General features: G+C 38.6%; 1 protein-coding gene and 1 non-coding gene across 2 annotated transcripts in view; both read left to right on the top strand.

Moving 5' to 3' along the window:
* The window catches only part of LOC132911516 (beta-1,4-glucuronyltransferase 1), a 37,303-nt gene extending 26,901 nt beyond the window's left edge, over nucleotides 1-10,402 (top strand). The window contains exon 4 of the mRNA XM_060968219.1: nucleotides 9,509-10,402. Coding sequence (XP_060824202.1) covers nucleotides 9,509-9,715 — 207 coding nt within the window. The 3' untranslated portion in view covers nucleotides 9,716-10,402. The remainder of the gene's footprint in view (nucleotides 1-9,508) is intronic.
* LOC132916136 (5S ribosomal RNA) lies at nucleotides 7,058-7,176 on the top strand. The gene has a single exon (XR_009660019.1). It is a non-coding gene; the product is annotated as a 5S ribosomal RNA (ribosomal RNA).
* Nucleotides 10,403-14,255: the final 3,853 nt, after the last annotated feature.

Genomic DNA, 14,255 nt, shown 5'->3' with positions numbered 1-14,255 from the left:
TTGAAAATTAGACGCATCGGCTGCACTTGCTCTGCAAATTCTTAATACTTGGGAGCAAAAGCGTAACAACGGGGAATTTCCTTCGTTTCGTCATCCGCATCCTTTCCCTTTAGACTAGAAATAATTTCGCCGTGTTCCGCTTGATAATGTTACGCGCATCTCGTGCACACAGCCAACTAGTATACGCGCAAATACTTGTAAATAATCAGGATATTCGGTATTCCGTGAACACGTGTGCTCGTGTGTGTGCGCGAAGGTTAATGATTAGTGCGAGAACACAAACCGTTTCGGCATTCTGTATTCCTCTTCGTAATGCAGAGATCCGGAGAGGAACAAGCAAAACCGAATGGAGTATGCCCTTAGTGGCCGTGCGAAAGAACGATTACCAGCTACGGAAATTGTGTAAATTTACATTAATACAGTGGCTGAATATCGTTTGAATATACTGCCACATAAAGCACACGCGGGTGGAAGTATGTGTTGAATTCCTTGAATAATTCCGTTTGCTTTTCAAAAGTTTTAGTGGCTTGTTCTAACCGCAATTTCGAATATTCAAAGCTTTGTTGGTTACGTTACGCGAGCGGCTAGGAATGAATAATTTGTTTGTTTGTAGAAAGGAAGAAAAATTCTTTTGTGAATCGTGCATGTTCCGAGTTAGGTTATTGATAAATGTAAATATTTATCGTTTAAATAAAGATTCGAGATTCGTAGTAAATAGTTCGTGAAATGATATATTTTTAACATTCTAAAAAATACCATGTTTGTATAATATTTTTATGCTATTTTGGACATTCTAATTGGTCTGAATGAACGAACTTTATTTGTGAGCTTCATTTTCCTTTTTTATATAATTTTTATATCTCTACCTTGCCTTTCTTTCTTTTTTTCTCCATCAATAGAATATACACATATAAATAATATTAAACGCGAAAATTTCTAATACGTTTTAATTTGGCCTTGCAAATAATAGTTAACAGCGTCATTTATTAGTTATCTATCGATAAATTATACTTTAATGTATCAATTCTGTACGATATTTGCTTTCTCCGCTTTGTCCAATTATACTTTTGCATATATTGATTGTTTTGAAAGAAAGATCTGACGCGTCGTCAAATTATGAAACGATCAATACATAAATAGTAATTGATTTGTTATTTTACGTGTAATATTTGTAGATTAGCGTTTTGCGTATGTCATTTTTTTTCTAAATGTTCAACGTAAAAGAAGCGAATTGTGCTGTTAACTCGTTACTACTAGATCAACTCGAAACTTTCCTCGCCGTGTCATGTCAGTGTGGAATTATTTCAGACTCTGGTGACGCGGAAATGGGATTCTTCGATCAAAGCAAAGTGTCCAGTCTCGGTAATTAGGAAGATACGTCAACTCGTTATGTTGTTTAATGCAATCTGTGTTCTCTCGAAACTCGGGACAAACAGGTGCCCCATGAGTAGCTTGTGTTGCAAGAGCCAGAAATGTTTTACACCGTGGCCGCAAGAATGTGTCCCGCGGGAATGCTGTAAAGGGAATTAATTCTCGTCCACTGACTAATTAAGACGAATAATCGTGTGTAATGCTCATTATGCGGGTAATTCAGTTTTACTAATCAACGAAGCAAGTGCCTACACCAAGGCCGAGGTTCGGACATAATTCACCTTGACCATTGTACGCCATTAATATTTCCAGTCTCATGCTGTTCTTATGACCTCTAGTCATCAGACTTCTCTGATTAAAGTTCATAATGTACCTAGAAATTCTACCGATAATTTACTAAACTTCGTTAAGTGAACACATCGTTTTAATCTAGGAATCAGATTTAGTTTAAATGTACGATTTGACTTAGTTTTTTAAATTTAATTTTAGATGATTTATTAATTCTTTGAAGGCAAATTGGGCTATCGAAGATCTAAGAAGAATTTCGCTCTTGAATTCCTTATCTCGGAAGTTCTACTTTTATTGAAATTTCCAAATATTTAACGTAACGGAAATATAATAACGAATAAATATATAATATCGATAAATATTCCAGAATTTTCCAAGAATTTATCTTTCAAATTTTCTGGAAGTTGAAGCAATAAAAAAAGTAGACTTCCTAAAATTAATTAATCGAAAGATATTTAATTTTATTTAAATCTCTCTATTTAAATTAATTAATTCTCATAGTTTATATATCTCTCAATTGTTACCTATATTCTATAATTACGTTAATATTTGGTGTATAAATCGTTATCAGTTATTCGTAGTAAAATTTGTTAACGCGTTAAATTTGCATGGATGCGTCGATGAAGTTACATTTGGTTGATCGGACGATGACGTTTCGACGATGTCTCTCTGCTCTTACGATCAAAGTTGACGTGATTAATACAATTCTCATTTCGAAAACCATAGCACTATGTCATCCTGCCGCTGCGTACATATAATTATTCACTGGTTGTCTCCGAAACAGTGAACTGAAGATTAGACGCCGTCTATCAATTACTTTGGACGTCGTCGGAGGCGTTATTGGCGCGTTTCCGCTGCGCGGATCCTGCATTTCTCTACATTAATTACGACCATACCCACGTCGTGTGCGGTCTAATGAATCTCATTATATCATCCTTCTGGAGCCGTCTTCTTTTCATTATCTCCTTCGCGATTCGTTAAAATCTGTTTTGAAGAACTATTTGCATAGAACGATACTCTTCTTCACCTTCTTCTTATGCAACTTTTGCAACATTTTGTAATTATGAATTATTAATTTTTAACTTTTTAAAAATACTTTTTAAAAATACCGTTGAACAATGCACTTTACAGTGTGATATAAGAAAGGTCTGTTGTTAATTGTTTTCTTGGACGAAACAGATTAGAACTGGAAGATGTAAAACGATACCGTTTGTATCGTTAGTTTGAGTATGATTACGACCTAGATTTTCAACTTATTGTTAGTTACAAACTAAATTTATTGCTATAGAATACAGATTATATCTGAACTGATCATAATAATACTCTGTTCGAATAATCGAATAACATTGTTTTTACCATTTATTGTAAACTATGTTATAACTATTAATAAACACAACTAACGCGATAAATATACGCAATAAACATGCTTGTGGCAGGTTTTTCAATTTCTGTTCTTCGTTTCTGTTAAGGTTATTCGGTGTATGTGGAATTAAAGAAACGCGTGGGTAAATTGTAAGGTATTGTAAGTATATATATCGTGAATATTAAAGTACAAAGTGTGGAATACAATGTAAGCTGGTCCAGATCCTCACGCCAGCAATGTTACCCCGAGACTAAAAGAACCCCCGAAAGCAACGTCGCACGTGTACCGCTTATGGTCTGTCATCGACGCATTCTTTTGTCTATGCGCTATCGATGACCTCAGCGCTTGAGAAAACTGAAGATCAGATGTAGAGTTTTCTTAGAAGTTTTTTTTTATAGTTTATTTTGGTTTTTACAATTTGTCCTGAAGGACATTTGGTAAAGTGTTATATCTCATTGGTAATAAAAAAAAAAATAAAATAAAAATAAATATAGCATGTGGGTGGCTACCCCCAGCGGGGTGCCAACTTCGTGTTTTCTAAGTTATATCTTTTATGTTTTCTTAGAAGTGGCGATAACCTCAACAGTTTCCAATTGCTATTTTGCGAGAAATTAATCTCGAATTTTCCGTTGATCGGTGTACCGTTATGATCGACCGTTTTATACTTGCAGTATTATCTATAATTTTGAACGCACTCTTAACTCTGTTACGTATGTTTACGATCACAATAATTTTCGAAACATATCTCAAAAAAAAAAAAAAAAAAATCTGACCAATCTTGCTAGACGAAGAAGTTATTACCTTAAGACCTACACCGATCGATAGATTCACATATGTATGTTTCGTTATTGAAAATTACTTCGTGTATGTATTAGAATAGCACAATTTCGTATTGCTCGGTACAGCTATAACTTTCGTACAATTACGAATCAAACGTCGAAACAGCTACAATATCATTTCCGTCTTGATAATCACAACGTGTCTACTAGCTTTACGTGCAGCTGTCACGTATGACTCTCCATTGTTACGTATGATTATTCACGAAGACGCATCTATACTGGAGAAGAGAAATGCCGGATCCCGTCTGTTAGGTCTGTCTGACCTGTCTCAGTTGGCGGACCGGGGGCGAGATTGCCAGCCGTGTTCTCTTCCTCCTTACTATTCCTGTTGCTGTAATGTCGGAAACACCGTGTTTCCCGTGGGAATGTCACTGTTCGAGCGATATCTACGGCACATTTTCTCAAACTTTCGCCGTGATTTCCACGCTACAATGCAAAAAACTTAGGAAACGCACTAAGCGGAAGAAACTATGGGGCAATGTAATTTTAGCTTTAGCCAGTCATTGTGTAGCTACGTTTCTATAGTATTTCTCTTGTGTATGGTATATGCAGCAGGCGTAAAACTACTTTTTCAATTTCACGAAGAAGTTAAAAGCGCGCGAGACCACGAAGCGCAACGAATTGTTTCTGATAAATATCTTGATAACGTTTATTTTACGTTCCAGGTTAAGAGTAGTGAATTTATGGAACGTTTAGATATTTGACGCGCTATTGATATTGGTGATTTTGTTATATATATATATATATGTCGGAGATGAAAGGACACCGAGGCCCCCCCCCCCCCCGTTGGAATTATTTGGAAAAGCCTCAATACTGTAGCATTTACGAAATAACCCAGACACAGTCATTCGAAACTTGAGACAATGAGTTTAGGCTCGAGGCGACAACCGGTCGCCGAGCGTAGCCACGGTCACGGGATGAACGTTCCACCTAACAGAGATATAAAGTAACATAGCTTTCCTTTAAAGAATTGGCAGTACAGACACTTGACAATAAGACATTCCAACAGCCCCGCAGCTCGCCACACACAGACCCCATTCTTTGGGCCAGATGATCGCCAGATGCCGATGCATCGTTTACAGTTTATGTTCAGATAGCCTGAGGAACCGTTACAAATCTTAGGACTTAGTTAACTAAAGTCCTTCAGATTGACAAACAGTCTTTATTCTATCAGCCTGTAAATCTGTCACCTATTGCGGGAAGTTATGGGAAAGCCTGATTTGGTCACGTACGACGTTGCCTGCTAGGAACTCTCTCTCTAGGGCGGCTAGCATCCTTTTCTAACCGCCAACATAGAAATTGACCAATTAACAGCAGCGTCTATTTCCCTCACCCTCCGAATGGAGGCTTTCTTTGACGAATCCGATGATCTCGTGCCCTTAGGCACACCCCATCATAGTTTTCCTCTGCAGCGTCGTCGCGACGGAAAGTCATTCCTTTCTGGCAATCTGATTAGCTAAGAGTCAATCAAGCGATCCTTGTATCACGAGTAGTAAGCCGATTCCGACTTAGACTTTGAAGCAAAGTATATTCGTTATCCCGTGGACCGTGGATTCGCTATATCGAACCTAGGGCCATTGTCATTAGCGTCCAGTTACCGCGTCCGCTTGTCAATCTCGTATCAGCCATATTTGTGTAATAAACATCTGTGCGACAACCATGAACAACACTGGTGAAGACTCATTAAACGCCCCTAACGCCAACCCGACATATATATATTTTGGATATATGGACAGTTAGTGTAAGCAATTATTTATAAATCTATCTCCTATCAGCAGTGACATATAAAGTGTAACAAACATTAGATCAATGTTAATTACAATGAATATATGCATTTGATTATATGCATTTATTGCAAATCACATTGTCGCATACGAAGTTCTATTTTCTTCACCCTATTCGTGAAAGAATCGTTTCGTTTGAACCGCGACGCGCGGAGATCATCGGCGATCCTGTCACGAATCAATTTTCCTTTTTTTACCATGTGGCACGCCAGATGTGACGGTCCTTGCGAGATTCCCCGTAGTCCGGACGCCAAGACCTATCTATTGTTCTATTAACTCGCAACAGGCCTAGGAAGACGACATAAACCGAATCTGTTCAGTTTCCTTCACGTAAACATTTTCGGTTTATGTTTGTTGCACGCTCTTACCTAATACGGAGAAAGCGGGTGTCTGGCAAGATAAGAGTTTTCCCATGAACAAGGATGCCCACGAGCCATATCTAGCTCTCCTTGTCTTTACTACCTAATTCATTTACCAATGGGCATCGCGGATCATTACCCTCACTTTTCCACCAAAAAGTGTGGACAACGAATCCGCGTTCTGAATTCCAAAGGGAACACCCACACCGAGTTTTCCTCAGTAAGAGCAGTAGAGCAGTCAAATAGTCTTGAACGGTCATGTCTAGAGCTCGGAAGTGTATTGTAAATAAAAGAGAAAAATAAAAGTTTCTTTTCTCCTTAAATTCATTATTATTTTACGTGACAATCCGTTAATTTCGCTCGTGGCCAAAGTCACATAGGCCTCTTTTCTACGAAACTCTTCAATTGAAGAACCGACGACACGTTTGTAACATCAACCACATCTCAATCCACATCAGAGACCAGGCCGCGCTTCGAAACCGATGGGCTGATGACGGAAATAAAGATTTTTTTTTTAATTTGCGTTTATTTTACAATCAATTCTCGTTAGAGAATTTTAAGTAAATTTATCTGACGTGGTACTATGACATGATAAATAGGTGTTTATAGTATGTTTGATTCTATTTGAATCTAGTGCTTAGATCTAAGGTGTAACGTCTTTTTAGCCTGCGGATCTGTTCCGACGTGTCGAGTAGTTGAGTAATTAGAGGGTTTTGGTGGTTGTTAACTCTTGTGCTGTGTCTATTGCTGAATTTGGATAATTCTTTTTTGACTGTGGGTATCTCGAGGTCGTGATGTATCGTTTCGTTGCTGACGTACCAAGGTGCGTCTATTAGGGATCTTAAGGTTTTCGATTGGAATCGTTGAATAATAAAGGAATAAAGGAAATAAAGATGTGGCGGCACTCGGCGACAATGTATGTCGCCGAAGCGAGGTGCCTAATGAACCCTCAATATCCCAAAGGTATAGTGGGGATATTGAGAAACGACAAAAAAAAAAAATCGGATTCCGCCGAAAGTCAAGTTATAAGAGTCTCAATCTTATAAAGTTGCAGCCAACGCTCATACCGCGATGGGTGCACTCGTTCTCGTCCGATCACGAAAGTTAAGCATCGCCGGGCACGGATAGTACTTAGATGGGTGACCGCTTGGGAACTCCGTGTGGTGTTGGCTTTTTTTTTGCGCGGGGGCCCGGTGTGTTCCTCAGCGGTTCCCGGGAGCCCCTCGATCGCAAAAGGGACGGTCATCGTGGAGGTTTTAGTCGGTTGAAGTCCGACACTACCACGCCGCTCTTCCCCCTAGAAGCGGCGGGTGTCCGTGCGGATTTCCTCCACGAAAAAAAAGTGCTAAGAAATAAATAGAAATAAATTTTCTCGTTTTATTTCTTTATTTCTATCTTTTATTCTTCGTCTTCGATTTCTCTTTTTTATTTTACGTGACACATTGATAGGCCTGTCGGCACCTTGGCTCGCGACAATGTTTATGGTTTACCCGATATTTTTAGGCCTTTTTGTCCACGATACTTATTTTTACTTTTGTGTCGTCTAAAATATTCGGCTAACCGTAAATCTAACTATCGACCGTCTGGATAACCCGATTGTCATGAATAGTCTTTGAATAAACGAAAAATGTAAATTCGAATTTCGGTCCAGCAAACCGATCGAATTTGTTTTCTTTCGCATGCTTGCATACACGCTTCTATTGTATATGTTTCAATATATTTACGCGGAATATGTTTCTTCTACTTTATCTTAAACTATACGATCCTAAAATTGGATTTCGGAGGTGTGTAACAAGATATCCCATGTGACAATTCTAAATGAGCCCTGTGGTCTTCACTATCAATCTATCAATCTTCGCTATCACTTATGTCGAGGTTGACTGATAGAAGAACGAATGGATGAATTTGTAGTAGAAAAATATATCGAAATAAATAAAGGTATAAGTATAATATATGCTGATCCAGATGCTCGCTCTTATAGTGTTACAATACAATAGAAGCGATAGGGAGGACGTTCATATATTTATAGCAAAGGATATTACCAAAAAAATTGACCTTGTAGCTCTAGCTTAAGGATACAAGCAACAGCAATAGAAATCTACTTGTAGCTCCTTTGTTTTTAGACCTTGTAACCCAAAACATAATTTATATTCAAGGGCACAATAATATGGATCTCTCCTTATTTAGAATATTTTTTTTGTTTTACTAAATTTGTTGACATAAAAGATATAACTTAGAAAACACGAAGTTGGCACCCCGCTGGGGGCAGCCACCCACATGCTATGTATTTTTATTTTATTTTATTTTTTTTCTCACCAATAAGATATAACGCTTTACCAAATGTCCATCAGGACAAATTGTAAAAAAACCACAATAAAAATAAAAAAAAAACTAAATTTGTTGGAATACAACGATATTTCACGCATAGGCATAAATACCCTTACACAGACATCCACACAGGCATTTGAACAGGACACTTACACAGGTCATACTCGTTACTGTATAGAGAGTGGGGCTCAATAGTATTTAAGGGATCATGGATCACTACCTACGTATAGTCTGAGAGTAACTGGCCAACAATTAACAATCCTTGCATACGTTGTTAATTATATCACTCGCTTATATACATCAGGTTCTGTAGTTCCGTTTAATAAACATCACCAAATATTATTTCAACGCAAACATTGTGTCTTCCACAGATTATTAATCTTAACTTCAAGATTAAATTCTAACAAAATTCTATTCTCTTCGTAACAGTGGTGTCCAGGTCATGGATATACAAAAGTAAAGATGTAGAGTTTCTTTTGAAGTAATTACTTCAACAACTTACAAATTTCGATATCATACGTTCGCTACTTGTAAATGAAATTCTGTTTAAATTTGCGACATTGTAAAAAAGTGAGGTACTTGGATACAAATCACGTTTGTATTCGATATCACTCCATCCCTGATGTGCTTGTAAAATGTTGGAATATTTCTTTCACAAGGACGCTTAAGAAAATGTTTTACGACAGTGACCCACAAAGATACTTGAAAACTTACAGCGACATTGTTTGAATATATCACATGTATTATATGAAACATTTAAAAAATTTGTTGCCATCAAGTACGCAAGAGTTACAAGATTTTCATTGAAAAAGATACATTCAATCGTCAGTTATCCATTGCTTTAATAAATCTCAATATTTAGAGGAGCTTTCTTTAGCATCTATTTGTTTGTTTAACGCGCTTGCTAAATACTAATTTTTTACCAAGTGTATAATAGCGTTAATTAGTATCTCGCTACAGCGTTAATAAAATTTCACCAATAATCGAAATTTCACACGCATATTATATTCGTCAGACTTTTCTATGATAAGTGCTCAGACTCTGGAACTCGATAAGTTTCGAATCTCCAGGAAAAGTTCCCGAAACTTATTCTCCGAAGCTCTATCAATATCAACGACGACGACAAAATGTCACAAACTTGTTACCTTTAAAGAATGATTTCTCTTTTCTGACTAGGTATACGAGATGTACGTGGCCGGATACCAATTCAAGGTTCTCTCTCCGGTATTCACGGGTCACTGGGGTCTACAGACAAGAAAGACCAGACCAGCTTGGCGCGAACGACAGAACAGTGCCAACAGGAAGCACTTCGAGACGTTTAAGAAGGAAGTTTTCGCCCGTTACATGCGCGATCCTTTGAAGATGATGAAGAACCCTCACTGACGAAAAGTTCGTCGAAGATTTCGCTAATTTATTAGCGAGATCTTGATCGCCGTCCTTTTTATTCGTCGCGCGGGGCTCTCACTGAACCAATCGGGACAACCTTCGACGTCTTTGTCTCAAGGACGACGCTGGGCTCTAATCGCTCTACCTGACACGGTGCCATAATGTTTAAGTTCTTAAACGGACGAACAATTTCATCGACCGTGTCAACGATTCAATTAGGAACGTATCGATTGATTGCTCTATTTTTCATTGTAACCGAGACCAGATCGTTTTCTATATATTTTGTATTCCGTATGGAACTTGGAACAATCAGTGAACTTGTATATCGAGATTTTAGTATTAAATACTGGAAGACGAACAGTTTGAAAAACGTCTGTCTGCGTTGCTGCGCGCAAACATCCGGTGGTGCACGTTTGATTCGAGGTCTTCTTGCATAATAATTTACCGACTAGGAATATTAATAAATTGACAAGTCACAAGTAGTAGATTGTAGACTTGCGTTTGACAACTTTGCAATTTTACATCACGTAGAATAATCATACGGCGTGTAGTTTCTTAAATTTATTTACACGGTCGAACCGTTTCTTACGTTACGAAAATTGTTACCGCTACAAGAGAGAGTTTATTAGTCCTGGTGACTTGTGACTTGTAAAATTTCACTGATAACTAGTTCAATGGTGCAAAGCGAGCCGAGAAATTGATCCATCCATTGTGTAGCGAGTTTCATGGCCTTTTTAACCTTTCACGGCCCTTGAAAAATGAAGAGATTTGTCGTCTTGAAAATGATGGTTTTACTTAATGTGTCGTTATTCGATCGTTATTCAGAGCGACCTTGTCAACTATCTCGAACCTTCCTGCTATCCCGGGGAATTTCGCGTGTTCCTTGTACGTTAAAGGATCGCTTTAATAGCCCTTCATATTCCGTTGTCATTATCGACAAAATAATCAATTACTGGCTGATCACCCGTATCCGACGTTTCCTGCTCGCAAATAGTTTGATGTTCGCGTATGATTCCAGTCCATTAAACTTAGCGTTTGTGAATTTTCAAGTTATATACCAGCCGTTGTAACGTCGAAAATGGAAAGTGGTCTACCTTCTACCTGAATTTATCAAAGTACGTGCGATTTTTCGTTTAAATTGCACGCTAACGATTTTACAAACCGTTAAAAATCTTCCTTTTCAGTTAAAACAATGGTCAACGAGGCAGGATTAATATCGATTTCGAACTTATCCGATTCTGTGTTTTTAATACTTCTATTGTATATAGAAATCGGAGCTATCCCACGAACAATCTTTGCCTCTGCAACGTTTCGAGCTATCAAAGCTCGATACACGTATCCTTCATGTGCTATTTCACACGTTGGACAGAAATTCCCGTTTTGTATCATGCGCATATGGATGTTGAAGTCATAGCCCGAAAGCTTTCGTTTTCGAATAGTATTTTCCTCGTTCCCGTTTGATATCTTCGCTGGTCATTCCGGTAATATCCGTCCCGGTAAATCGGTGACATATCACGTGTGTATAGATCGTCTCAAGCTGAAGAGAAATTGAGACCCGTGATGTCTTTCTGTCGGCTCCAAGGAGAAACATCGGTACAGTCCGGTGTACAGATCATACGTCAAGATTGCGGTTCGATCGTGTCGACAATTTCTAATCCTGCATATACAATGGCTCACGAAGGTATTTGAATACTTATCATAAAAATTGATATATATATTGTATGTATTATACAAAACATTTTGTTACGACCGATCGTGGAGAGACGCGTCAGCAAGAGGCGTAAATTCTCGCTACGATTCGTGTAATCGACGCCGCGAAATGGTCGCTCCCCGTGTTTCGATTAGGATAACAGGGGTGGTTCGATGAATCTAACACTGTATTAACAGGTTAAGATAACATGTATTTTCAACAACAAGGTAAATGGTTGTAAAGACGTCACAACTTATTTCGTGATAAATACAGTTAGTGGTTCGACTCGACTTCTGACAATTCTCGATAGGTGCAGTATGAATGTTCGGATGAGACTTTGTGGATGCGACTGTTCAGATAGAGTGGTCGATCGAGACTGATTTAGATGCGACCGTGCAGATAGAGTTTTCGAACGCGACTGACGATCTTAGACCGATTCTTTGTCTTTCGGGGTGACAACCCCCACTACCCTAGGATCACGCCACCGCTCGTGCCGATGATCACGTAGACCGACTTCTTTGTGAAATTAAACAGACCGCAATCGACGTTTCTGGAACTCGCGGCCAGGCGGCAACCATACGCTCGTCGATACATTGTATGTTTCGTCGCGAAGATGGGACTATTGGTATGCGACGGTTAGAAACACGATCCATACTAAACCTCGCGGCGCAACAGCACCATACGTGACAGAACGAATATTTCCGTAGTAATAAGGATGGGTCCTTGAGATTATTGAAGGCGCGCCGCGATGATGCGCGGACGTCTGGTTGCCAGCCTGCCCGCGGTAGGTGGTCCGGTCGAGGAGAGTGTCACTCGACGTAACACATTTTATGATTGCATTAGAGCTCTAATGAGAATGTGAAAATGTACGTAGAAATTGCAAGATATTTGTTACATTAACACATATTTATAATAAAAGACGAATAGTCGCACCTTAAGTACGTAACAAGTGTTAAATACGATTCCAAATATCGATTCTAAATATCGTGATCTATTGATATAGTAGATAATTGATAGTTTTCGATACTTTTGCGATCTCTGTGAAATATATATTTGCGCCAAACATCTTGCAGCTTCTATGTAAATGTTCAGATTTCTTTCAAACTTTACCGATACGATGACTATAGTCGGGCTTCGTTACAGTGCTGACGAAATTTCAAAATATTTCGTATAACGCGACGATATATTGACAAAATCTTTCTACAAATACACTTTCCTGAGCCATTGTACACTGCAATAGGTAATGATAATAACGAAATGGTTTTGGGCCATGATCGATCGATTTCGCAACATACGAGAGACCAGACTAAGACAATTGGCACGATCAATGCTAGTCCAGGGCCTAAGGTGTTTGTCATAGATATACATCAGTGGGTTCCGCGTAAACGAGCATCTATTTGGGAACTTGTCGCTAAGAAGAATGCTATTTATTATTAAGATCGAAGTATTTTCACTTTATTCAAGACACGTAATATGATTCATATTAATTATGTTACTTAATGCTACATATCGATACAACAATGTCCATTTTCTATTCACGGAATCACTTTAGTAGCGAAAGCACTTAGCAAACCTTACCAATGGAACCAAACCCACTACCCCGTGATCGGAAAAATGCGAGGGAATGCCAGTTAAGGAACAAAGCGTTTGTATGGAAGTAGGTTCGAATTGTTCGAATACAACATCGAATATGATTTAAATTAAAAGAAAATAAGGATAAACGTAGCGTGTCTGGATCGCTGGTGAAAGATGCGAACGACGAACGGCTTAAACGAGTCGGTGTAACGATTGGATCGTGTTGATCGCGTTATTGAAAAGTATAAAGTATCGAAAGAAGGCGAAAGGAAGGAAAGAGAAACGTAAGGAACACGAAGGATCCCTTAGGTGTATGTTCGTTGTCGTTGCGAATATTTCGTATTTGTCTGTGTCGAAGAGCAGAATCCTTAAAGGGAGGAGAATGAGAATAAGGACGAGGGAAAAAGAAGAAGAAAGGAGTTCGCGTGTGGAGATGCAGGGTAGGGCAATCAAGTAGCCGTGATCAGCGTCGAGGGGATGGTGGCGTACTTCTGGCTGCTTCCGGTTCATCGGTTCGTCCTAAACGAAACTAAGCTCGCTTGCTGCTTCCACTCACGGATTTCCAGAGTCATCAGAGACTGCCATGCGGGATCGCGGAATAAATATCTGCCGGTGAGTTTCGCGGCACGTACACGGTGCACGGACGGGGAAACGAGGCCGTACAACTTAAGCGAACGTACCTCGTTAGCTATCTGTGATTTAAGAGTTTTAAGTTTGACGGATCGATCTCGACTGAAAAGAAAGAGCCGCGAAAGCTTTTCAAGTGCGCATTCGAAAAGTCATGGATGTCTCGTTATATTCGAAGCACGATATTGTCAGAGAAGGAAACGGAATCGTATAATTGTCATATATATATCGACACGATTACGAAAAGAATGCTATCAACGAATTTCTTGATCGATCAACCCTTTGATGGTGTAATAAAATAGGAAAGAATTGGAAATGAATGTTAGAAAATAATGATCTCTTTATTCTCAAGGTTTCCTACATTTTTGGTATCAGATACGAACATACGTACATATTGAATTTCTTGTAGAAAATAAATGTTATTCGTAATTGGCAGAGTCGTTGATAATAGGAAGACAGCTCCATTTTACAGTAATTCGAGTAAACCAACAAAAATCAATTGAGAATCAATGAAAATCAAATGATTCTTCGGAACGTGTTATAAATTTTTGCACTTTGGAATACGAGACTTTTATCTTCCTTTCTTTTACGATAAATCCAATTTAAAAATGAAATGTTGGAACTGCCTCCTTATTGCTGCGAATC

This window comes from Bombus pascuorum, chromosome 1 (assembly GCF_905332965.1).
Source record: "Bombus pascuorum chromosome 1, iyBomPasc1.1, whole genome shotgun sequence".
Lineage (NCBI taxonomy): Eukaryota > Metazoa > Arthropoda > Insecta > Hymenoptera > Apidae > Bombus > Bombus pascuorum.
This window is presented reverse-complemented; position numbering and strand designations above follow the sequence as displayed.